The sequence below is a fragment of the Malus sylvestris genome, chromosome 15 (assembly GCF_916048215.2).
Source record: "Malus sylvestris chromosome 15, drMalSylv7.2, whole genome shotgun sequence".
Lineage (NCBI taxonomy): Eukaryota > Viridiplantae > Streptophyta > Magnoliopsida > Rosales > Rosaceae > Malus > Malus sylvestris.
Window position 1 is genome coordinate 8,353,386 of NC_062274.1, and position 26,464 is coordinate 8,379,849.

Genomic DNA, 26,464 nt, shown 5'->3' on the forward strand with positions numbered 1-26,464 from the left:
TCACAATCCTCTCAGAAATACAATAATCAGTGTGGACGTAGCCCAAACATTGGGGTGAACCACGATACATCTTGTGTTATTTACTTTCTTGCAAATTCACGGTCGGATTTACGTTGTTCCAAGACCCTTCCAGTTTTGTGCATCAACATATATAATTGTGGTGTTGTGGACGCTCAGGTAAGTATCAGGTGAGTTATGTTTTGTTATGTGAATTATCGATAATGTGATATGTGATTGAGCAACTTTGAGCTCATAAACTTGCACCTATGGTGATTGTGATTTAGCCAGAGATATGACACATGCCTGTATATAATGTCACCTCCCGCACCATATGCTCACTTTGGATCCAATTTAGGTGCATAGTCTTGTCGTACATACCATCATAGGTGACTAGCGATTTATCGCCCAGCTATCATGAGAGCGTAGTATTGTGCATAATTATATTACACCCAGTCTTATCGTATAGACCCTTTTAGTGGTTCCGACTTATGTGCAGTGTAGTGCCGTATAGGTCATTGTAGTGACTCCGGCTAGATTGACTAATGAGCTATGAATTCAGCCGTACAGACTTTTATAGGGGTTCCGACTAATATGTTATTTTCCATAAATTTATTCTCACCTGAATTACTTATTCTGTTTATATCTTGGCATGACATACTTAGGAATATGGTTATGTGAAGCATGATTTGAATTGAGATAATTATATATATTTATGCATATGTTTATATTCTATTTCTGGGAAAAATTTATACATGTTTTACGGCGAGGGGTTAGAGCATTTTAATGATGAAATGGTTTTGAAAAAAATTTGTTTTTGCTCACTCACATTTTCTGTTTTGCGCCTCTCCAAGTTTTAGGTAGACTTGCTGTTGGTGGTGTACGAGGATTTCAGCGGTTATGACTTAATAAAATATTTGTAGGACATCTTTTGATACTGTATAATGAGTACTTGTCCTACTGGACTGCACCTAGACTTTCTATGCTCTGATTAGGAGTATTTACTCTTGTATCTCACTCATAACACTTCCTGTTTATTAGTGCACTTTAGTAGCTTTCGGTTTTTATTTATTCGTATATTTCTTATCTTTATTGCTTCCGCACTGTGCACATGGCTACGTCACTCTCACGTGACGGCCAGCATGCCTCAATCTCGGTCAGGGTGTGTCAGTAATTTTGTATCTTTTGAGAAAATGACAATCATATACCTATTTTTCCTATTTTACCCTCACTTTTGATACACAATATTTACATAAAGAGGACAAAACAGTAATTATAAAAATATGCACTTATTAAGAGAAATTATTCCACCATTATTTTTTCATACTCTAATTATGTAATATTAAGATAAAATATGCACTTATTAAGAGAAATTATTTCACCATTATTTTTTTGTACTCTTTTTAAAATTTTTAAAACTAATTACACTCCTTAATAAAAAAATAAAAAAACAAAATGAAATTATTCACACATACAGAATGTGCTCATTGGCTAGTTATTAATTAAAAACCTTTCTAATTTTTGGAGATATTATGCTTTGGCCCCACTTATATTTTGTGGTGTATTTTGGCCACTACTATACTATTGCCTATAAAGTACAAGTTTAAAATTAAAATTTTATTTTATTTTTTATTTTTATTTTTAAAAACGAACGCTTAAATCTTAAAATTTAAATTTACATGTAATAATAAATATTTATTCCTTATACTTTGGACTTTTCCACCACGTGGTACAAATATTCCATATGTTTTGGACTTTTCCAGAAAGATACTCTCCAAACATATGCTTCTTGTGTCTCCTCCGAATCCTCTGTTCACTTCTTGTTGATTTTTACTTCCATTCCACCAGCTTCTTCTTCTTCTTCCGTCCCCGCCCTGTTCTTCTGCAACTTTTCTCGTGTCTCATGTGACGCATTCCGACAATTTTTACCCTTCAAAATCCCTTCTTTTTACAAACTCAGCCCTTAGATGCTTTGAATTTGGGTAGCTGGGTTTGAGTTTTTCTGCAAGTGAGCTCTCGGATTCAGCTCGTTTCTTGAAATTCATTGAATTTGGGTAACTGGATTTACGTTTTTTCAGATGGGTGCTGCTTCTGTTGGGTACCCTTTTGGAATCACATCCCATTGCCATGGAAAGTTTGGGGCTTTTCCTCACAAAGCGGGGTTCTTTGGCTCTAATTTTCCACTGCATGTGGAATTTCCAGGACATAAATTGTACCCAAGTTCCGTTTTTGCCCCTGCATCCAAGGTAATCTCAGTCACCTCCCTTCTTATCTAGTTTACATGCTGCAGAAACTGAGGATAAAACAGGAAGAAAAAAGGTTAGAAATTGAAGACTGTATTTGTGGTTGCAGAATAAGCAAATCTATGATTTGTTTGAATTGTTAAATTTTGTGTAAATTTGTAAGGTGCTTGTAAATTTATTGATTTTAGTAATTAGACTCTTGAGTTGAGTGAGTGGAAGTTTATTTTTTTATTATCATTATTTTTAATTTGTCAATAAAGGTCGTACCCAGTGCACAAGGCTCCCGCTTTACGCAGGGTCTGAGAGAGGTGAATGTCGGCTAGCCTTACCCCATTTATGGAGAGGCTGCTCCCAAGTCTCGAACCCGAGACCTACTGCTCATGGGCGAAGGCACTTGCCATCGCACCAAGTGCGACCTCTTTTAATTTGTCAATAATTTTAGAAAATATTTGTTTTGAAAATAGAAAATGGTTTATTGGTGAATGAGAACTTGTTTCTAGGATGCTGAGAGACAGATACGGCAAAGTAGTGATTAATACTAAGTAGCTTGAAATGGTTTGGAGTTAAAATGGCAATTCTAAAGTATTGATTACCCGAAAACCTGAATCTTATTATCACAATTATTATCAAGTGTTTTGATCTCAGCCACCTCACAGTTTATTGTCAATTCTTGTGCTAACATTATAAAACACTGTGCCAAAAACATAAGGTGACAGACAGTCTATGGAGAGTCCTGTTAGCATTTCTCTTACTTTTTAGGTTAATTTAAAGTCTAGATCATGAGGCATATGATTTCGTATTTTCACACTAAGCACACAGCTTGATCTGAATTGATGAATCTATTAAAAAGATGGAATTTTATTTTGTCCGCAGTTACATAGGCAGCAATGTGTGTTGTTTTCTCAATGCAGGAATTTGCAAGTCGGATATGTTCTCTACCTGATGATGATGAGTGGTTCTTGGAAGAAGTCTTAACCCCGATTCTTGATTCAGTTGAAAATCCTATCCACCTGAAGAACTTGTCTGTTGAAGTTAGTTCCGAGGCATTTAAATACTTATCTTTGTGTGCTTACACTTCAGTTCCCAACTTCTTTACTCATCGCAGAACGATCAGTGCAGGAACTGAAACAGTTATCTGATGAAATCCGTTCAGAGTTATCATCTATAATGTTGAGAACACGAAAGTCTTTCAGAGCCAGTTTGGCAGTGGTGGAGTTGACGATTGCAATACACCGTGTTTTTCATGCTCCCTTGGACAAGATAATTTGGGATGTCGTAGAACAAGTAAGATCATAAATACATACCTTTCCCTTTGAAGTAATGGTTAATTCTAAGAGTGGCGGTTGAGGTTATGGATAACTTTTGATACTGTTTACATTAGGGTGTTCATAGTTCATACCAGAAAGAACACATATAAACAGAACTCAAAGAAATCATTCATGGGTAGTTTCGCTGCACATTTATACATTGTCATTGTATGATATAAATTTTGAAAGATTTCTCTTATTCTGGCAGACATATGCACATAAAATACTTACAGGAAGGCGGGGCCTCGTACATACAGCTCGACGAAATAATGGTTTTTCTAGTCCTTCATCTCGACCTGAGAGTAAATATGATCCATTCAGGCCAGGGCATGGGTGCAGTAGCATTTCTGCTGGACTGGGTAACGTCTACTTCCAGTATGCTTCTTTTTCATTTCTCCTGTGATGAAACCACTGTCTTCGGAAAAAGTTCATGTTTTAATTCAACATAACTTGCAACACCCTTCTCTGGATATTTGTAACTGTATATGCTGCTTTAGAGCCGATGGCATGCTGCTAGTAATAGTATATGGTCTTTCCTCTGAGCATTCTTTATTATGATGTAAAAGCAATTGTTTCGAGTTTGGCCAGCTAAATTGGATTTAAAACAGTATCATTTTTAACTGGACTGCTATTATAATATTTACAGGCATGGCAGTTGCACGGGATATTAAAGGAAAGCGGGAACGTATTGTTTCTGTCATCAGCAATGGGACAACGATGGCCGGTCAGGTCTATGAGGCGATGGGTAATGCAGGTTATTTGGACTCAAATATGGTAGTTATTTTAAATGACAGCCGGCACTCTTTACACCCAAAGACTGAGGAGGGCCCGAAGACAGCTATTAGTGCTCTGTCGAGTACCCTAAGCAAGCTTCAGTCAAGTAAATCCTTTCGCAGGTTTAGAGAAGCTGCTAAGGTATTTCCGTGGTTTTTATTATCCTACCTCTAGGACTGGAAGATTTCGAGACATTAAAATTTGTTCAAGTATTTTCTTAGAACTTAGATATACTGGATTTGTTTAAATGAGAGATATCTTTATAGAAGAATTTATATAACTTTCGGCAATTTTTTAGACAATCTGAGAATAGAAAATTTATTCAGTTTTGTGTGGCATTCATCTGAGAGGACGTAGTGGGCTTTGGGTATTTGGAGAATATCAAACATTTTCTGTTGCTATGAGCATTATCAAGATTTTGTGCCTTGTGCCTTTTGTTCTATGAAGTATTTATTTTTCTTCCCCCTTTTTTTCAGGGCGTTACTAAAAGAATTGGAGGAGGCATGCATGAATTGGCAGCTAAAGTTGATGAGTATGCACGTGGTATGGTCGGTCCACCAGGATCAACTCTTTTCGAAGAGCTCGGATTGTATTACATTGGCCCTGTTGATGGACACAATGTTGAAGACTTGATTTGCGTTCTACAAGAAGTGGCATCTCTGAATTCAATGGGTCCTGTTTTGGTTCATGTGCTAACGGAGGAAAATCGGGAAGTTGAAAACAACCCAAAGAGTGGGGTACAAGGTATGTTACCTCTCATCTCCTCCTCTGATGTTCATTTCATATTCTGTGCAAAATTCTGCCGTAAATTTAAGGATTCATGAGTTGACTTGCAAGTGGGCAAACTCAGCCCAATATACTTTGGTTTTATATATCTCATCTGAGGCTTGGCCTTGGTTCAGGCCTTTAGCGAGTATACGAATTTGCCGACTACAAAGATCATTTCTCATTTGGCAGAGGATGAAAAGCCATGTGTAATTTGGTCTGACATATATGTTATTTTACACTTCCCAAACCTGCAGGTTTGAGTAATTCTGATGATTTACGGTCCAAAATTCACCATAGAACTTATAGCGACTGCTTTGTGGAGGCTTTAGTGATGGAGGCAGAGGAGGACAAAGATATTGTGACTGTTCATGCAGGAATGCATATGGAAACAGCATTTCAACTGTTTCGTGAAAGATTTCCTGACAAATTTTTTGATGTGGGAATGGCTGAGCAACATGCAGTTACTTTTTCTGCTGGTTTGGCATGTGGAGGACTAAAGCCATTTTGCATAATCCCGTCTGCATTTCTACAAAGAGCTTATGATCAGGTAGTAATTATATTTTAATTAATTGTGGAATAAATAATTTAATGATATAATAACAATACGATGATAATGTATCTAAAGTTTATCTTCTCATGGCCTGTTTAGGTAGTTCATGACGTAGATCGGCAAAGAATTCCAGTGCGTTTTGTCATTACAAGTGCAGGGTTGGTAGGATCTGATGGTCCCATGCAGTGTGGAGCGTTTGATATAACATTTATGTCATGCTTACCAAACATGATCGTCATGGCACCATCTGATGAGGATGAGCTTGCCAACATGGTGGCCACTGCAGCCTACATCGATGATCGTCCAGTTTGCTTCCGATATCCAAGGGGCGCCATTGTTGGGATGGACCATTCCGTATGCAGTGGAACCCCCATTGAGGTAATTCTGCTTCATTGCTTAAAAATAAGTATTTACCGTCATTAATCATTACGGATAAGTATATAAACTTGGTACCATTTAATAGAGAGGGATTTAATTTCTTATGCGTTTAATTTTGACTTCTTTGCGCCACTGCGTTTAATTTGACTTCTTTGTGCTGCTGAGCAGATTGGAAAGGGGAAAATTCTTGCGGAGGGGAAAGATGTGGCATTGCTTGGATACGGATCAATGGTTCAGAACTGCCTCAAGGCTCGGTCTCTTCTTTCAACGCTGGGCATTGATGTAACAGTTGCTGATGCAAGGTTCTGCAAGCCCTTAGATGTCAAGCTTCTTAGGCAGCTTTGTCGGAACCATTCATATCTGATCACAGTTGAGGAAGGATCTATTGGAGGATTTGGATCCCATGTTGCACAGTTCATTTGTCTCGACGGACAGCTTGATGGAAACATCAAGGTAATCTTTCTTTTTTTCAGTTCAATGTTGATTGTCAATGGCACATTATATGTTCAGACATTGTTCCTCATTTTGTTTCTCTGCCTGAAATCGACATTCCAGTGGCGACCAATTGTTTTACCGGACAACTACATTGAGCATGCATCCCCAAATGAGCAGCTAGCTATTGCTGGACTAACCGGACACCACATAGCAGCAACGGCGTTAACTCTGCTTGGCCGAATTCGTGATGCCCTTCAGTTAATGTGCTAGGCATCTGCTATTCTCTGCCCTTTCACCGAGGCTACGTTTCTGAGCGGAAAAATGAATACAGATCAAAGCTCAAGTAGCATTAATTCGACCGAAACGTACCGAAAATATAACCGTATCAATTTGTATAGAGGGTGCTTGTATGCAAGTATATGATCATTAATGTACAGCAGCACAATAGAAATTTTAAAAGTTAAAAAGTTCTTCCGCCCTGCTAAATATTTTAACCAGAAATTTAAATTTTTAATACCATGTTGTTATATATAGTGCAGTAAATTAACGATTTGAATTTACATTTTAACATATCTGAGGGAATATAATGGTGAAACGTTTTGGGTGTTACCGTAACACTACATGTATGATGGTGAAACGTTCCGGTGTTACCGTAACACTACATGTGGTGTTATCAGTCTATTCTTGTTTTTGGCGTCTCTATCCAATTTGAATGCGTTTCTTAACTATCAATATTCTTTGATTTAAACATTTTTAGTTTTTTATTGAAGTTCCTAACATTAATGGAATAATGTATTTTTATGTAGGTTATATATATTTTTAAATTAAAAATGAAATTTGTAATTATTTATATTAATGAGATTTTAAATAAAAACCGTAATTTATGGGATTAAAAATATTAAAGATGAATGATATTCTCCAATGTATTGTGTGTGTATATACACACACACATGGGCACGTTCATCAAAATTAACCAAACAATTATTGTACCAAAACATGAGTATATTTTTCAAAAACACACAAAAAAAAATATTAAGCTTAATAACATTATTAAATTTCTTTTATTAAACTTGACATTGATACATTTTCAAATCAATGAAATAGAATGTACTCATATAAGTTTAAAAACCGGACTAGAGAAAAGATTGAATGAATTTTATATAAAACATGGGTGCATTTTATATTTAAAAAAAAGGGTACATTTTTCATATAACAAATTGGTATATTTAAGAATGGGTACATATCAGATTAAAAAATTGAATTTTTTTTGTAAAAATTTAATGGGTACAAACTTATTCTAATTTTATTTTTTATATTTTGGAAATGTTTGAATTGAAAATTAATTAGGAGTTTAAGAAGAGTGTGAGTATTAAAACTCTAAATCAATTACTAATTTTTATTATAAAAAAATTATGTAACTTACATGTAATTCATTAATATATTAGTGATAAGGACTTTGATCAAAATCTAAAAAATGATAAGGTTTTAGTCAATAAACATTAGAAATTAGTGATCTGATACTAATTTTTCCTTTATTTTATAACATGTTGATTAGGGTACCGAAGATATTCCACTTAAACTGGTTAACAACCAATCCCTCTTATAACATGTGGGTACGATGAGGGTGTTTCACTTAAACTCGTCCATAAACAATCTTACATGCGGATTAGTGTATAGCGAGGATGTTCCACTTGATCTCAGCCGGTAAAGCCATTTCTAGTAACAAGATCACAGAATATAGGTCAACGAAACTTAAGAAAGTGTGATCAAATTGTCCCAAAAAAGAGCTATTTTAGACGCGTTTGTTACAAAGGAGGAATCGAAATGAGCGATTCACAAGCATTTTAAGAGTTCCATGAATGTGGTAACGTCTGCCTGCAAACGTATTGGTAAAGAAGGTAGACCTAACACGTGTCATGCTTTTATTTTTATGAAAATAAAACGTTAGTTCTTGAAATTCAATTTTCTTTACTTAAAATCCAACATAATTTGATTTTGGCTTAAATGTCAAAATGGTCCTTGTGTTTTAGTCCTTAGGTCAATTTAGTCTCCGTGTTTCAATTTGGTCAATTCGGTCATCGTGTTTATCTCTGTTAACCAAATAAGGACATTCCATCTAATCTCTACTAACAATTTCATAATTCATTATAAACTTATTCAAAAAACTATCTATTTGATTTTAAAATTAAATTAAATTAAAATTAAAAGAAAAATTAGTCTCATCCCAACTCCCCGACCCCCTCCCTAACGTTTTCTCCTCTCCCTATTTTCTTGCCCCCCCCCCCCCTCTCTATGTTCTATGTCACAACCTTAATAATTTTTCAGATTAAAAGTTTATCTCTTATATGTGTTATTTCTCATTAATTTGTTTTTTCGGTAAATTTAAATTTAAATAAAGAGAAAAGGTAATATATGACTCTATCAAATGCGGTATGTTTCTTGATTAGATAGTTGAAAGTGAGATGATCGGGGTTAATTTTCTTGAGACTACGATGATGGAATTAGTGTGGTGACAAGTGGGGTCGAGGTGGATTTATTGACACTTCGTTGAGTTGCCTGCGTGTATGGCTAATGTAGGGGTTCGGGTCAGGAACAAGGCAGATGGCATGGTGGGTTTGTTTAAATTTCATTTTGAAAATATATTTCTTTCTATTTTAATTGAAAAATATTTTTCTATAATAGGTTATAATATTTTTATGAATTTTTTAAGAGCAATTGAATGAAATGTTCTTAATTAGTTAAAAGAGACCAACACAAGGATAAAATTGGCCAAATAACTATAACATATGGGCCATTTTGATATTTAAGCCTTTAATTTTTTGACTAATATCCAGTGATTAGGCTCCACCTAGGAAAATTTCTTAATTAAGTTTGACTTTACACAATTTGTATTTTCTAGATGCCTAAAATACCCCTAATTACTTATTTGTTATCTACAATTAATTATATGGATATTATGTGAATTAATGTCATGAAATATTTTTCAAACTATGCAAATTGAAACATGAAATGCCTCTGTGAGTCTTCATGGCCCCTCGGAAGAGGTGGATAACAGTAACTTGCCACCAGTTGTCTCCCTTTAAAAAAAAAGAAAAGAAAAACATGAAATTAACGATTCTAGTCTTCGCATAAAATTTAAGTAAAACTAATGAAAATTGGTATTAATGCTATTGGTCTTCGCATAAAATTTAAGCAAAATTAATGAAAAGGGTTTGAAAACTTTGAGTTTTAACAATAAGGACAAAATAAAGGGTAAAGTGAATAGTACCAAGTTGATTTTTTAATATAAAAATGTGGTTTTTTGTTAAAAAAAACAGTACCGAAGCTTTTCATTAAAGTTCCCTAAAATTTAAGCTAGTATTAGTAAGGCTACTTTAACTACCCCATGCATATTACTCTTACCCCATGCATATTACTCTTAGCCTTCCACATCTATACCATTTCATTGATGTTTTTCTATAGAATATTGTAATACAAAGCCATCGACCTTGCGTCTTAGACTTGGAGGGAATGGGGTGCATATATTAAATGAATCTTGGGGATGGACGAAAAACACAAATATCATTTTTACGTTTATGATTTTTGCATTCAGTTTTTTCCGAAAGGATAAAACTAATCACGTGAACAGTTACAATCGTTCTTAAAGATAAACATGAACGGCTTTAACTGCTCCATTACGCCATTATATATATGGCAGTCATATCATAAACCAAACAACAATTCCATCGCTTCATTTTCATACTTCACAGAGAAACAGCACAACTAATTCGCCAAGAATCCAAGTTCGAGTGTAAGAACTTGGGTTAGATAGTTGTATCCTGCAAGATAGACGTCCATTGAACTGCTGCACTGGTGTAGGGACGAATTTTTGTCTTAGGAGATTGCTTATGCAAGTCTCTATCTTCAAAGAACAAGTTAGTGATTTGTGATTTTATATGCAATTTCATTAAGTGTTTATATTTTGATATATCGTATCTGTTGTTGAATTTTTCATTCGAAATAAACTGTGCAAATTGTTATATATTATATACTTGACATTTGATTAGTCGTAACAACATATATAATAAGGAGTAGGTAAATTATTTTAGTGTACCCACTTGCATATATAATAAGGAGTAAGTAAATTCCTGTAATGGGTAAATTAATTTATATGAAAAACGATTCCATTAAAAAATATTGAATGAAAAGGAATAATATTAGATCGTAGTATTAAGTAGTTATCGTATGAATTTTTTGAAACCATTAATTTGTCTTACCTTAACTATGTTAAGTTTTCTATCTAAAAGAATGTTATTTTCGACTTTTGACCTCATTTTTCACAAGTTTTTTCATTTATTTATTTATTATTGAGTAGTGTTATATCTACCCCAATGTCTTATTTCTCTACCCACCTAATATTTACACCTATCATAAAAAATTAAAAAATACATAAACTCTTTTTTCACCCACTATTATTTCCAAAATAACCCTACGTATTTCTTCTTCAAATTTTCCTTGCTTTGAAAAATTATTATAATTAAAAAAAAAAACATCATTACCCAAGAACTCCAAATATCACCACCAGCAGCAACCCCCTCCCCAAAGTAATCCCACAACCATGACACCCCCAAATCCTCAGCCAAGGCACCACCACACCCCAACACCCTGCGCCCTTCCTTGTGTGAAGCTTCATCACATCTTCCACAACATGCACTTTATTGTGAGACTCGAGGCTTTGCTCTATCATGTTCGAATTCCCCCTCCTCCTGATAAATTTTCGAATTTCCTTCCCCAGGAAAGCTTGTGAGGTGGGGTTTATGATATGTATTTCCTTTTTCATATTTATGATATTTTAGGTTTTATTTGTTAAGATATCTAATAATTATGTGCCAAAACATGATTGGTTGGTTTTTAAGTCTTTGAAGGTCATTTTCTATTAGGATAAATTTGGCAATAAAATTATAAGTTCAAAGTGGGTGAGGAAATAAGACATCGGAGTAGGCTTAACAACACTCTTATTATTTTAGTACAAGGATATATGTACACTTGGGGTGGGTGATAAATTGGTTTTCAACTTTTGACTTCCTTTTTATAAGTTCTATACTTATCTTTTGGTACGAAAAAAATATGCCATGTGCGTTTCATAAACTTATGGTGAACTACTAAAAAAATTACATTAAGATCACTAACATGGAGCAAGTGGCCCTTTACCATAGTGGTGGAAGGGTGTTGAGCCCTTAGATGACACCGGGAGTTCAAACCCCGTTGATGACTAATCAAACATCTAATCTAACAAAATCTATTGTTTGACAAAAAAAAAAAAAGATCACTAACATGGAGTTAAACTAATTACAAGCTTTGAGAATTCAACATGGTCAATCATGTTCATTAAAAAAAGGGGAGTTGAAATGTCCAAAATAAACCATGAAAATAAGTCAAGGGCCTTGCAAATGACTTATTTTGAATGAAAAACTTAACAGAGTTAGAGTGAGATAACAAACTAATGATTTTTTACTCTAAAAAGTCAATCTTGGTATTATTCACTTACAACACATTTTTGTCATTTTCGTTAAAACTAGTTTTCAAACCATTTTCATTAGTTTTCCTTAAAATTTTAGTTTTATAACAAATTTAAAAAATGTGTATAAATTCATATGACATTTCAAAAAAAATTCATGTTGTATATGGCAATGCATTAGTATGTTGGGAAAATTAAAAAACAAATACTGAAAAAACGTTAGCATCATTAGTTTGCTTTTAATGCCTTCTTTGGAGCCAATTCATGTGTGGGTAAGAAACAGTTTAGAAGGAATGTGGCATAAGTTGTAAACTGCCACGTAAGAATTAAATTTTTTGGCGGTTTATTTGAATTTTGGATTTTTGTTGGATGTTCATACATAATGAGTTGTAAGCAAGGTATTAAATATCGGTAATATTGGAAATATCGATGGAAATATCGGGATAATATCGATATCGATAAAAATTACATGGAAACCACGGAAATTGTAAGAAAAACTTGGAAATTTTTATTGAAACTTTGCAAGATGTTTATTTAGTCAATTATCTATTAGTTTATCACAAAAAAATTGGAAGGAAATGCATTGCATGATGGATTTAACATTATCAAGTTGATTATATAGTGAGCTGACAAACATTGTGAGTGTAGAAAATATGTAGTAATTAATGAAAGAAGTCTAAACACACCATAATAATTTATATATAATGAATTAGTATAATATTTTACACTTTATACATTGCATGGTAAGATACATGAGTGACTTAGTACCGTATAGAGTTCTTATGAGGTTCAAATTTTTCACTATCTTCATCATCTCTATGTGTAGAGTGAGTGTATTGTGAAGAGTAGTTATCAAAAGATAAATCCCCAAAATAGTTTTGCATGTAATTGTTAACATGCCACCCATATGGATCCGAGATTGGTTGACGTTGTCCATAAGCAAAATCATTTGAAGATTGAGTCTCGGATTGTTTCCATGAGTCGCTCGATTCCATTCCAACAGGAATGAGATATGAAGGGTAGGGAAATAGTTGGTTATGAGTATTACCTAATATTAATAAATAATAATCCAATTTGATAATAAAATAATAAATAACATTTTTTTTTGGAAGTAGAAGATTTTGATTCAGAAATAGTAAAATTGGCAGTATGAAACCACTCCACACGGTTTTGAACTTTGGCAGTATCAAACCACTCCACCTTTTTGTCTTGTCAATGGTTTTTTCACACACACACACACACACCTTTTTTCTCACACACGCACACTCGCAACACACACACACACACACGCAGACCCTCAGTCTCTCCATCCTCAGTCTCTCGATCGATCATTCTCCATCTTTCTTCCCTCAGTCTCTCCTTGTTTCTTCTTCGGTTCTCCCCCCATCTCTTCTCTGCAACTCACCTTCCCAGAGCCTATCCTTCTCTCTCAATCTCTCCACCTTCAGTCTCTCGATCGATCCTTCTCCATCCTTCTCCCTCAGTCTCTCCTTGTTTCTTCTTTGGTTCTCCCCCCCATTTCTTCTTCGGCTGCCGTTGCGATGATGACGGAGGATCCTCGGCGATATTATGGCTAATATCGCGATATTATCGATATAAGCGATATTATTACGATAATTAAGTGTAAACGTTGAAAATATCGCTATGTAAAAATAACGATATTATCGGCGATATTTCGCCGATAATATCGATATTTAATACATTGGTTGTAAGAGCCTATTTGTAATGAACTCTTTATCTTTCTAACTTTTGTTTATCCTTAACAATAGGTTGCTTATACCTACAACCGAAATGAAAATCGAGCATTTCGAAATTCAAAATTGCTGAATCTCGTCTAAGTCATCATTTGTCCAAACCATATCACATCATACATGGGTTTTTTTTTAATTTTTTTATACAATGATATATTTACAATAAGGGGTGGGTGAATAAATTGGTATCATACTTATCATTCGCGAAAGTCAAATCTAAAACTTGTCACTTAACAATGAAGAGGACTACTTCTAGACTGTAATACTAGTGGTATGGGCCTCATTTGATAGCTTGCATAAGGGACTGGATAGTATTAATAATACGGACTTAGTTGTTTGGTGCCCTTATGTGCGAAACAACAACTGGATAAAACAATTCGACCCCACCAATTTAATACACCTCACACCCACTTGCTTATCCTCTCCAAAACATCGGTACAATTAATCGGTAGGAAACAAGCCAATAGAAACATGCTCGCTTGCTCTCTCTGTCCTTCTCTTGCGAATTTGGCTTGGACATCGTTCGCAAATCTCCTTCCCTCTCTTTCCTCGTCCCTCTCTCACCTCTCGCGGTCTCCATTGTTCAATCAGTGTCTCAACCCCAAATATTAGGTAGGATTAGTCATGCTTGACTATGTAGTCAATAGACTCAGTACCATCCAATGCATATATTGGTCCATTCGATTAAAATAGCCAGTACAATTTCGACATACCAAATGAAGTCTAAGTGGCATATCATAGCATATATTTATTTATCAATTTGTATAAGGGGTGGGGGAATATAAAGTCTTTTTGGTATCATTGCACCATAGCCTAGTCCATTGGCTGCAGTTGCATCCTTTGATATAAACCACCCCTTCCCACTTAAATTAAATTACCCAAAATGCTGTAGTGTAGAACATCTAACACTAATCAAGTATATTCTTCAAAAATTAGGTTAAGTGAGTGACACATCCACCATGACTAATTACTATATTAAGCAATACACCCGAAAAATCAAGGACCACAAGATTCCGAAACCAATTACTATTAGGAATTGGCTTAAAATATAGTAGTTCCACTTTGTATAAGTTAGGGAGCATTATTGTGTCAGATTATGAATTCCAACCACACATTCTAATAAAAATCTACTTGTTCATTGGCTTAAGTTCACAATTTAACAAAACTGTAAATATATGCACCATGTATTAAACAAATATTGGTTAAGTTGAGACAATATTCAAGCAACGTTACACAAGCTGTCAGTTGGGTAGGAAAAATCTTTGTAGATTGGCATGCTTATATTGCTCATACAGTCAGTAAAAAGTAAATTCAAAACACCAACTCAGCTCACCTCACCCACATGGCCATGATCACAACTCAACCGATTCACAACTCATTACTTCAATTGCAAATCTCCTAGGTCTGGACTTCTAATCTCTTAGGAGTTGTAAATTAAATATAACTATTAAAGTTATTGTAAAATCATTGTATCATGACATGAATCTAAATCACGCTCAAACCTAAATCTGTTTAATCATTAAATTTGACAAACGGTTGATTCAAGTTGCCTAATATAAAAATATTAGTTAAATTAGAAACAATAGCTGTTAGACGTAACACAAGTTGTGCCAATCGAGTAGGCACTTAAAGAATTTCCATCCATCCAAAGAAGACAAAGGCAAGGGTAGGGACAAGAAAATTGCCCAAAACACACTAAATGTGGCTCTAGCGGCCCAAAAAACAGAAGGCAATTGCTGGGCTCCACTAAGCTCGTTGGACCGTTGAATTTCCTACGGTAAACAAATACTGAAATTTGATCGTTGTGGTACTTGATGCATTTGATTTTCAAAGAATATGAAGATCAACAATCAGTATTAATCCAGCTAAAAAAATATAAAATAAAAAATAAAAAAATGAGTTTATTTATTTATTTAATAAGTACACAACTTTATTTAATAGGTGCAAACATCTACTTAATAGGTACGCAACTTTATCTAATAGGTGCAAACATCTATTTAATAGGTGCAAACATCTACTTTATTTAAAAAAATGAGTTTATTTCTTTGTTCCCTACACCACGACTCGTTATTCAAAGCACATTCTGAAACGAACAATCTTTATTTAATAGGTGCAAACATCTAGTTGATGCAGGTGGAGAATAAGGCTAACAAAGCATAAAAAAATTAAAAAATATATTTTTTAAGGAAATTATTATTAACACTTCAAAAATCTTATTTTACACTCATTTACAAATGTATTTTTCTTTCTAATTATAGAAAATTTAAAGTACCATATGACAATTACTTTTCAAAATGAATAATAAGAATTGCCTTGTCCTTGCCCTTACTCTTGCAATTCTCAAACGAGTGGAATTGTTATTAGAGTTAGTAAACTAGGAAAGAGATCATCTTTTGATCTTTTCCACCAAGGTTACCAGATCAAGTGATTCGGACCTTTGAAATCTCATCTAACGATAAAAAATTATTATAACTTTTAAAGAATCAAAACAAATAGGTTGTTGAATGAAATTTCAAAGATCTGGATCATTTGATCCAGTGGTCTTAGTGGAAGAAATCCGAAGAGAATCTCTTTCTAGTAAACTGAACCCAATAGACGAGCTCAGCCACGTGGCAATGAGTCATGACTCAACCGATTTGCTGAGGCAAGGCTGTGTGACATGTTTAGTGGCGAAGATCAACCCCATGGGCCGTGTTTTCTTTTTGGTAATATAATAACAGATTTCATAAGTGAAAGCGTCACAGGTTGCAGATTGTTAGGTAGAAAGGAAAGAAAATGACAAAAGCCCCGTTACTCAAACCGTGATTATTTAAGCCGGTGAATGAATGACAAGAGAGTATTCGGTGCCACCGTCACATTAACTAATAAATATAAAGGCTGGAGCCATGAGTCAATGAGTGAGATATAATATAAGCAGTGAGAATGCTTTATATGTGTGTGGGCAGATTGGACACGTGGTCCCGACCGAAGTTTTTTTAGAGAATAACTTTAAAAGTTACTCAATGACACTGGTATGTTAGCCGTTAATTTGACTTCCGCAACTATTTAATTTTTTATTTTAAATATCAATCTTTCATTTTACGCACCATTCATTGCTACGTACCAATATTATCATGTTTTTAATTTAGGCTCACCTCAAAATTATTGAATCCAACTACAACATGTATTTTTGTTGATTCTCTTGTTTATATTGATTTCTTTTTTATAGGGGTGTTGAAAGTGAACTTGCATGTTCATATCAATCGTCACACCCACTGAGTGGTTGCCATTTTGTATAAAGTTAAAGCTGAGCCGTGCTATATTTAGAGCATTGAGGCTTCGTCACTAGCTAGGATGTCTATATTTAAGAAAAAGAAAGGCACTGAATGTAATAGGATAATATAATAATGAGATTTGTTGAGGTTTTATGTTCTACTTTGACTTTGAGTATTGTGATTATTAACATTTTTCGTTACAAATTTCCTCTAACAACATTTGTTGTTTTGCGAATTTTAAATAAGTTAACAAGTTTTAGAACTGAATGATTTCTTGTAGATGTGACTCCTAAAGACTAAAACATAGACAATTTCAACAATAAAACTGCATATTCTAGGGTAGCCCTGCGAATGATTGAACACCTTCACACTACCACCAATTTGGTGAACATATGCCAGTTCAAAAATTATTTAGTAGTAAATAAGCTAGCACTGCGTATTTATCTCCAATCCCAGTGTTGTTGTTTTAGGTTCTTCATCGGCTCTTTTCACTCCCTCTACCTCCAACTTTTTTCACATATTTGGAACACGAGATAGATCCATTGTACCATATTGTGTGGTCGACACTCGGACACGACAACTTTGTTCACGTAATTGGCAGCTTTCCTATCTTTCTCTCTCTCTTTTAGACGATAGTTTTAGAAAGGATGTGTTTCCATTTTTGTGAAATAATGTCCTCCTTAACATTAAAAGAAACTCTTTTAACATAGATAGTGTATTCATGACAAAGTATACTACTATGCTATCGAACTTTTTCACCAACTTTGATGAACTAAATGAGCAAATCCGAACATATACTAACATATCATCTTATTCATAAATTTAGCCGATGTAATTATCCTAGCACAAAAAAATTAACATATCATTTATGAACAAATTGAGTTTGGCCTAATATCCCTTTTCTTAAGTATAAAAATTCTATAATTCAAACGGCAAGAAAAAAAATCCTAGCCGTTAGAGAGATTTTTTTTTTGTTGATTTCAGCTTTTGTTCTTAGGATTGGCGGCAATTTTTCTCGATCCTTCTTTTTTCTTTCATGTTTTTAGTAAGGTGGCTATCTCGTTTTGTCGAGGAGAGCTTTTGTAGCGGTTTTGACTTACTGCTTAACCCCGGATTTTAGAGAGACAACTTTTGTTCAAATCAAAGGTGGTGATTTTGTGATTTATGCGCTTGGTAATGAATATGCGGAGGAAGCTCAATGTTTGTTGGAGGTGACTCATAGCAGGAGAGTGAACTTTGTTGTTGTTGTTGTTGTGGTTTCGTTGTCTGTTTACCTGACAAAGGACTATGAGGACATCTTCGTTATGTCTCATAATAGGGCTTCTTTGCCGAATGAGCTGTCTTTTGCAAGTTTATCAATGCAAGCTTTTGTCCTCGTGAGCGTATCTTTCCGTTTGGTTCAATGTGCTTATGTGAGGTTATGTTTTGTATTATATTTCTGGTGCATTTGTAATCATGAAATTAAACTCTTGATAAAAAAAATATTAAAATTGCACCAAAAATAAAACACAAATCTCAATACAGTTGTAGGAGAAAAACTTGTGTGGGGCTTGGTTTGCCACTGGATTTTGCTGAGTGACACTAATCCACTCAAAACTCACAAAGTGGCAAGTCCTAAATATAATCTTTATCATTTTTTATATTTAAGAAAATCATAATTATTTTTCCCACTAATTAATATACACCATGAGATCAATCTAACGGTTAACTTTTACCTGTTTCCCCCTTTTTTTTCTTCCCTAATATTCCCTGGTGTGTGTTTTGCTGAACTCTTCACTTTCTCTGATCTCCCACTTCTCCCTCTCTCCCAGTTTTTCCTCTGGCTTTTCTTAAAAAGAAATTCTGAACATTAAAAAAAATCACTTTCTCCAACTTTTATCATAGGAAGTAATTAAGAATCTGTAAGTTTATTTATTTATACAATAGCTGATTTGATCATGTGAACTTAACATAAGTAACCCATATATATACAGGCATATTAGGGTTAATTTTTTATTTGTTTTAGTTAATATGTTAGTCTAATATTAGGGTTCATATGTTACCCATTAGTCCCAATTCCCACTCTCTTGGCTGGTTCAAGAGCTCTGCACGTTAAGGAAAGCATGGCCTGCGCAGTTTAAAGCAGTAGCATCTGATAGCGTGATACGTAGAAATGATCGTTTAGCAACTGAACAAAGTGTGAATATCCGTACACTTTAAGCCGCCTTACTTCAGCTAGTGAATAAAGATGGGGAAATGAAAAAAAAAAAAAAAGGGCAGAGAGAAAGAAGTGAAGAGTCCAGCAAAACACAAACGGATGGAATATTTGGGAAGAAAAAAGGGGAACATAATAAAAAGTTAACCATTTAATTGATTGTATATTAATTAGTAAGAAAAATAATGATGAGAATCTTAAATATAAAATAATGATAAAAGATTTAGATGAGTTTTGAGTGAATCGTAGTGTCACTCAGTAAGGCCATCTCCAATCCAAGACTGGCCAAAGGGATCGTTTTAGCCTTCTGGTCCTTTAAGAAATTAATATTTTAATGAACTGTGCATGACTATATTTCTTACCATTTCCAATCGAGGGTCAAAGAGCTATAAGGCTCGTTTTAGTCCTGTCACAAAAAACCATCTCCAACCGAGGACCAAAAGGTCATATGGCAAAATATAAACATTAATCCTTGCAAAAGATTAAAATTAAAAAAAAAACCTGGTGCTAGATTAAATATTCAATTTAATCCTTTGAGTGTACTTTTATCAAAATTTACATTTAATTTTTGTTATTTAATGTGTATTTTTATTTAATCTCTCCATATTAAATTTTAATTTTATTAATATGCACATATTTAGTTTTTTTTTAATTAGAAATGAATGTAAATGAGAAAATATTAAAAAAAATTTGTGATACAAAAATATTTAAGTGCATAAGTGTTCAGAAATGATTGTGCCAAAAAATATAAAATTGATTTTTTTGTACCGAAATATTTGTACCTACATGATTGTACCGAAATATATTATAATGAACCTAAATGTATGTACCGAAATGTATTATATTGAATTAATGTACTTAAATGTCAATACCGAAATGTATGTACCTAAATGTCAATACCGAAAATGTATGTACCTAAATGTATTTACCGAAATATAATAATTGAATTAATGTACCTAAAAGTCGATATTCAAATGTGTGTACCAAAGTGTACGTAACGAAATACATTATATTGACCGAAATGCATTATATTGAATCAATGTAACTACATGTTTGTACCATGGATATACCAAAATATTCAAATGTATTAATATACCTAAATAAAGAACATACAAAATTGTTATCGGAATATATATTATAAAAAAATTAGTTGCCTAAATGTAGACATTAAAATATATTATGATGAATGAAATAAAAATTAAATTTAAATGTAATTAATACATTAAAATAAAAATAAAAGGATAAAACAAAACATCAAAATACAACTAATAAATGATATGATTAAATGTGCTAGGGACTAAAATTGGATTTTAATCTTACATATGGTTATAATCTAAAACTCATCTTTTTTAAGGATTAAAATGAAGTTTTCTATATAATTTATTATTTAAATTTAAAAACTACAACAACTTAAATTAAATGTAATATAATTAAATATTTAAAATAAATTGTGAAAACACTTACTTCGTCGCTTTCATGTCTACTTGCCACGATTAACAGTTGTATGTTAAATTAATTTTTTAATTTAAGTGTCCAATCACTAGTACAACTTAGTTTGAGATTTGTCCCAAACTTACATTTATAAATGCACGTTTACCATCTCTAATAGGAAGCTTAGATTTGTCCCACATCAGGGGAGAATTGAGCAAGCAAAAGCTTGCATGTGTGGCACCCATTATATTTGTCCCACATCAGCTGTGGGAGAGGTTTGAGCAATCAAATATGCTTATAAAAGCAACATCCCCATATAGAACCAATCACCTTTCTGGGCCTTAATTAAATATTCTTTTTAAATTTTTGGCCAAAAAAAAAATTGTAAAAATAAAAATTAAAAAATAACGGCTAGTTGACGTCAGCTAGCTATTGAGATTCAAAATTTTTAGCCCCGCCCGGGGTTGCCTGGCTGGCTCATATGGGCCGCCCGGTTGGCCCTTTGGCTTTTTTTTGTCTAGTGGGGTCCACGAGCCCTTTGGCCTGGCCCTTGGTTGGAGATGGTTTTAGGCCTATTTTCGATCATCTGAACCTTTCGGTTGGAGATAGCCTATAATCCAGTGCCAAGCTAAGCTTTACACAAGTTTTTCTCTAGTTGTAGAGTTGTTATAAGTAACAACTCATTAAAAATCCAAAACTTTCCTATATTGACATCATTTTTTCTTCTTTTGTTGGGCATTTAAAGTGATTTATTATTCCAAACTTCCTATATACAAATGTAAGTAGGTTAGTTTAGTACCATAAACACTTGAGATTTTTCGTGTTTTCACAAAACTCAAGGGGCTATGTGAAAATAAATTAAAACTTCATGGGTGTTAATGTAATTTCCAGAACATGAAGGATTTTGTGAAAAATTCAAAAAACCATAAGGGATATTTGTAATATTAACCGGTTACGGTATAGTCATATTTGTAATAGTAACACAAACATTTAAGTTGAGACGACTTGGCTATTGGTACTATAATATCGTTCTTTATTAAAAATCTTAAATTTGGATCTCGAAAATAACAAGATTGATCCAAATTATTAGCCAACTCCTCACTGAAAGTCGGTGTACAGTGTACACAGTTAACTCAAATCCTAGGACGCGTGAGACATCCAAAACAAAAAGCAAAGAGAGATTATATTCACACATCTCAAATTATTTTTCCTATGCCTTTTTATTTTTTAACATCTACACTCCACTAACACTTGATAGAAAAATATTTAAAAATTAAAAAAATATGAGAAAATTAATTTGAGATGTGTGAATATAATCTCTCAAAACAAAATCGAAACAAAGGGACGAGTGAGACAGCAAAAGTACAGAACACACAGACAAAATGTCGAATGTAAATTAAATTGCATAAACAACGAATCAGGCGCTCCGAACTCGTCGGTCCTCAGCCAATTAGGTTTCTCCACGTACTCGCATCCTACAACTTTAGACCGGGCCCCGCGGAACCCTCCGGCGTCTGATATTTAAGTGTGATGCGCTGCTTCTCCCTCCGCAATTCTCTCCCGCTGCATCGGAGGAGAAACCAGACAGGTTGTTGTTCTAAGGGGTAGAGAGAGAAAGGGGTAGAGAGAGAGAGCGAGAGAGAGAGAGAGAGAGAGAGAGAGAGAGAGAGAGAGAGAAACAGATAAGAGGCTAATAATAAAAACGAAAATTTAAGAGAGATTGAGAGGTAGAAGGGCGAGATTGTCCCTGACCCCTAATCAGAGTCTGTGACCTCCGGCAACCTCCCCTGCCGGAATAACTCTCTCTTCCGGAGCCTGTCGCTTCCGGCATTCCTTGTCTTTTATCATATCCTCTTCATCGGTTGTAGGACTCGGGTTCGTGGGCCCCACCATTCCCTCTTGTTTCATGTTCATGTTGTTTTTTTTCTTCCCATGCATGCATTTGCTTAATTTCGCATGATCAACTCATCATTTGCATTCCAATCCCATGTTGTTTTTGTTGTTGATTTTGATGTTTGTGTTTGTATTATGAAAAGAGAGAAGATTTTTTTTTACCGCATACCAATCTACAATCTACAGTGTATATTAATTAATGCCAAATTAATATTTAGATACCATATGATATTAGTGAATCCAACCAGCCTTACTCTTTATACAACACTTTTGAAGCTTATTTGGAAGTTCAGTTTTATTGTTTTCTTTGACATCATCATTTGTCCTGGCCTTCCTCTTTATACAATGCTTTGGAAGCTGTTTTTGAAAATTCTCTTTTTTGTTTTCTTTCACATTTGTGTCTCTCTCACACACACTCTATAACAATTTGACTGGCCATTACTCATTGCTTGCCAATCAAACAAAACTTGCAGCAGAAATGGCGAACATCAGAAGTCCATTCAAGGGAATAATCCAAGATGTCAAAGGAAGAGCAGCATGCTACAAGGAAGATTGGATTGAAGGAGTTTGTTCCGGTGTCAGGTAAAAATTCTGTAATTTTCATAAGTTTATTGCCCCGTCTGGTAACCATTTTAGTTTTAGTTTTTAGTTCGAGTTTTTTATTTTCCATTTCGTTTGGTTCAGTCTTCTCCATGCATTGCAGGATATTGGCTCCAACTTTCTACATTTTTTTTGCCTCCGCACTTCCGGTCATTGCCTTTGGGGAGCAATTGAGTAGGGATACAGGTATAACATTTGCTGATAAGAACTCAATAATATAGCATTATGTGTTTATAATTTTTTGTTTTCTAGCTAGTTGAGGTTTTTAATGGAGGGAGCCTGAAATTTATGTTTGAGTGATTGTAGATGGAACCCTAAGCACAGTGGAGACATTGGCTTCTACTGCTTTATGCGGTATCATCCAATCACTATTCGGCGGGCAGCCTTTGCTGGTCTTAGGAGTTGCAGAACCAACCGTCATAATGTATAACTATCTGTACACCTTCAGTAAAGGACGGCCGGAGTTGGGGACCAAGCTCTTTCTAGCTTGGACTGGTTGGTACGTGAACATCTGTCCTTATCTATTTTTCCAAGATTTTCGATGTACCTTTTCGCTATGTGTCCGGAAATAGATTTTTGATCTCTTGTTTGCTTACTCTTATGTCACAGGGTTTGTGTCTGGACAGCATTATTGCTGATTCTTCTGGCCATTTTCAATGCATGTACCATCGTTACTAGATTTACTAGGATTGCCGGGGAACTTTTCGGGATGTTGATCTCCGTTCTTTTTATCCAAGAGGCCATCAAGGTTTGTGGCGTTGAGTTTCTTGGAAAAACATAACAAGTTTCGGATCTTTTGAGTTGACTTTAACCCCAAGTAAATGCTTATTTGGCAGGGAGTAATTTCTGAGTTCAGTATTCCGAAAGGTGAAGATCCAAAGCTGGAGGAGTTTCAATTCCAATGGCTCTATGCCAACGGGTTGCTAGCAGTGATTTTCTGCTTCGGTCTGACTTTCACTGCCCTTAAGAGCAGAAAAGCGAGATCATGGTGGTATGGCTCAGGTAATGAAATGCGAGTTTGCGATTCGATCATCTTGTGAAAGATCATTGTACTTAAATGGTTTTGGTTATTCTTATCCTGTCCTTTTTTGGGCGATGGATGCAGGGTGGCTCCGAAGTTTTATTGCAGATTATGGGGTTCCTCTTATGGTCTTGCTGTGGACAGCACTGTCTTATGCTTTACCTGGTAAAGTTCCACATGGAGTTCCCAGGAGGCTTGTTTGTCCGTTTCCCTGGGACTCTAAATCACTCTACCATTGGACAGTCGTCAAGGTATTATTAGATTTAGCGCATGTTGGGTAATCATTTCGTTTTTAGTTTTTGCCTTTGACCTTTAGCTGGAATCAAAGGCTTGATACCGGAATAATAATCCATTTCCCATGCTTAAATTGCAGGATATGCCAAATGTCCCTGTCATGTATATTTTCGCTGCCTTCATACCGGCTGTGATGATAGCAGGTCTATACTTTTTTGATCACAGTGTAGCTTCACAGCTTGCACAACAGAAGGAGTTTAATCTTCAGAAACCATCTGCATACCACTATGACATGTTTCTCTTGGGAGTAACAGTATGTTTTCCAACTTCAAATCTTCTTTTCCTTTTCCTTTTCGTTTGTAATCTATATGTTTATAACTCTGCTGCTACATTTTCAATGCTGCAGACATTGGTTTGTGGGTTGCTTGGACTTCCTCCTTCAAATGGGGTTCTTCCGCAGTCCCCCATGCACACTAAGAGTCTTGCTGTTCTAAGGCGTCAGGTGATCCGAAAGAAGATGGTAAAGAGTGCCAAGGAATGCATGAAACTAAATGCAACCAACTCTGAGATGTTTGGAAGGATGGAAGCTGTGTTCATAGAAATGGACAGGGGATCTCCTCCAAATGTAAGTGCTCAAAGCTTTCCTCCGTCATTTGTTCTATTCCATTGTCAAATCATAGTTTTTATTTCCTTGCAGTCCAAGGAGTTGGAGAACTTAAGGGAGGCTGTGATGAAATCTGATGATGGAGGAGATTTGAAGGGCAAATTTGATCCAGAGAAACACATTGATGCTCATTTGCCTGTTCGGGTTAACGAGCAAAGAGTGAGTAACCTGCTGCAGTCACTCCTTGTGGGAGGCTCAGTATTCGCAATCTTCGTAATAAAAAAGATTCCTACCTCAGTTCTTTGGGGATACTTTGCCTACATGGCGATTGATAGTCTCCCAGGTAATCAGTTCTGGGAGAGGCTCTTGCTACTCTTCATCAGCCCTAAACGACGTTACAAGTAAGTCATTCTAAAAGTTTCAATAAATTGCCATGAATGTTTATGTAGTAGCTTATCAGGATCTCGATTCATCTTCTAATTCTGTCATTTTCTTGGACAGGGTTTTGGAAGCTTCTCATGCTTCGTTCGTGGAGTTAGTACCGTTCAAGTACATAGTTGAATTTACACTCTTCCAACTCGTATACTTCCTGATATGTTTCGGGGTGACATGGATACCTATAGCCGGAATATTGTTCCCACTGCCATTCTTCCTTCTCATCAGCATAAGGGAACATCTGCTACCTAAGTTCTTTCATCCTGCCCATCTTCAAGAACTCGATTCTTGTGAGTGGGAAGAAGTTTCCGGTGCTCCACATGTAAGTCTCTTGTACTTTCTTCCGGCTTGTATGAATGCGTTTAAAGGATTCCAATTCATGGCATTGAAATGTGTGAGCAGGAAAAAGTACCACCCGAACCTGGAAACGATGATGGTACAGATGATTTCTATGATGCTGAGATATTGGATGAGATGACAACAAGCAGAGGAGAGCTGAAGCTCAGAACCAGCTTCAGTAGTGAAGAAAGGTTTTCACATGTAAGAAAAAAAAGCCAATTCATGTCATCCGTCTTTATTTTAATCACTTTTCGATCATTATACACTTTTCCAATCAGTTCAATGATGCATTTCAACGCAAATTTGTGCAGGTGCACCCCGAAGATGTTGCCCGAATTTGACGAAACAGTCTATTACGATCAGAGTATAGATAGATTGACACCTGAGCTTGTCCTTATCTCCTCAGCAGAGGATTGTTAAATTACAGAAAAGAGGACTAAGGATTATGCCTAGCTTGGAAAACAAGTAATATATAGAGAAAATCATGTGCGGATTCCGCGATGTTTTTTGGGCAATTAAGGGACAAAGGGTAGGGAAGAGGAGGGGGATATGTAAAAGTTAACTGGAAGAGTTGAGGGGGATTCAGGAGCAGTTGTAACTCTTGTAAAATTTCACCGAGGAATGTAATTTTTTCCCTTTTTCTTTTAGATTTTCACTTTTTCTTGGTTTTCAATTTTTACACAAGCTTGTAGAATCAGATAAGGTGAAATCATTTATGTTATCTTCTTCTTTTTTCTTTATGTTTGGGATTCCCTATTT

The 26,464-nt window shown here is 35.0% G+C and overlaps 2 protein-coding genes across 5 annotated transcripts; both read left to right on the forward strand.

Annotated features, from left to right (window-relative positions):
• Nucleotides 1-1,768: 1,768 nt before the first annotated feature.
• On the forward strand, nucleotides 1,769-6,938 carry LOC126605765 (probable 1-deoxy-D-xylulose-5-phosphate synthase, chloroplastic). Its single transcript, XM_050273200.1, has 10 exons — nucleotides 1,769-2,243; nucleotides 3,152-3,271; nucleotides 3,360-3,524; nucleotides 3,756-3,906; nucleotides 4,194-4,462; nucleotides 4,798-5,065; nucleotides 5,344-5,636; nucleotides 5,739-6,017; nucleotides 6,186-6,470; nucleotides 6,573-6,938. The coding sequence occupies exons 1-10, from the start codon at nucleotides 2,076-2,078 to the stop codon at nucleotides 6,720-6,722; spliced, it is 2,148 nt and encodes a 715-aa protein (XP_050129157.1). The 5' UTR covers nucleotides 1,769-2,075; the 3' UTR covers nucleotides 6,723-6,938.
• A 15,295-nt stretch (nucleotides 6,939-22,233) lies between these two features.
• LOC126601228 (probable boron transporter 6) lies at nucleotides 22,234-26,445 on the forward strand. 4 transcript variants are annotated; one of them, XM_050267907.1, is made up of 13 exons: nucleotides 22,260-22,454; nucleotides 22,946-23,054; nucleotides 23,176-23,258; nucleotides 23,379-23,571; nucleotides 23,682-23,820; nucleotides 23,909-24,074; nucleotides 24,178-24,344; nucleotides 24,467-24,640; nucleotides 24,734-24,952; nucleotides 25,025-25,332; nucleotides 25,433-25,688; nucleotides 25,769-25,906; nucleotides 26,017-26,445. In XM_050267907.1, the coding sequence occupies exons 2-13, from the start codon at nucleotides 22,951-22,953 to the stop codon at nucleotides 26,044-26,046; spliced, it is 1,977 nt and encodes a 658-aa protein (XP_050123864.1). In that variant the 5' UTR covers nucleotides 22,260-22,454; nucleotides 22,946-22,950; the 3' UTR covers nucleotides 26,047-26,445. The 4 variants fall into 4 exon arrangements, with proteins under 4 accessions (XP_050123863.1, XP_050123862.1, XP_050123861.1 ...); XM_050267906.1 differs by having other exon boundaries at nucleotides 22,234-22,454; nucleotides 22,949-23,054; nucleotides 23,157-23,258; nucleotides 24,734-25,332; XM_050267905.1 differs by having other exon boundaries at nucleotides 22,235-22,454; nucleotides 23,157-23,258; nucleotides 24,734-25,332.
• The last annotated feature ends 19 nt before the right edge of the window (nucleotides 26,446-26,464 follow it).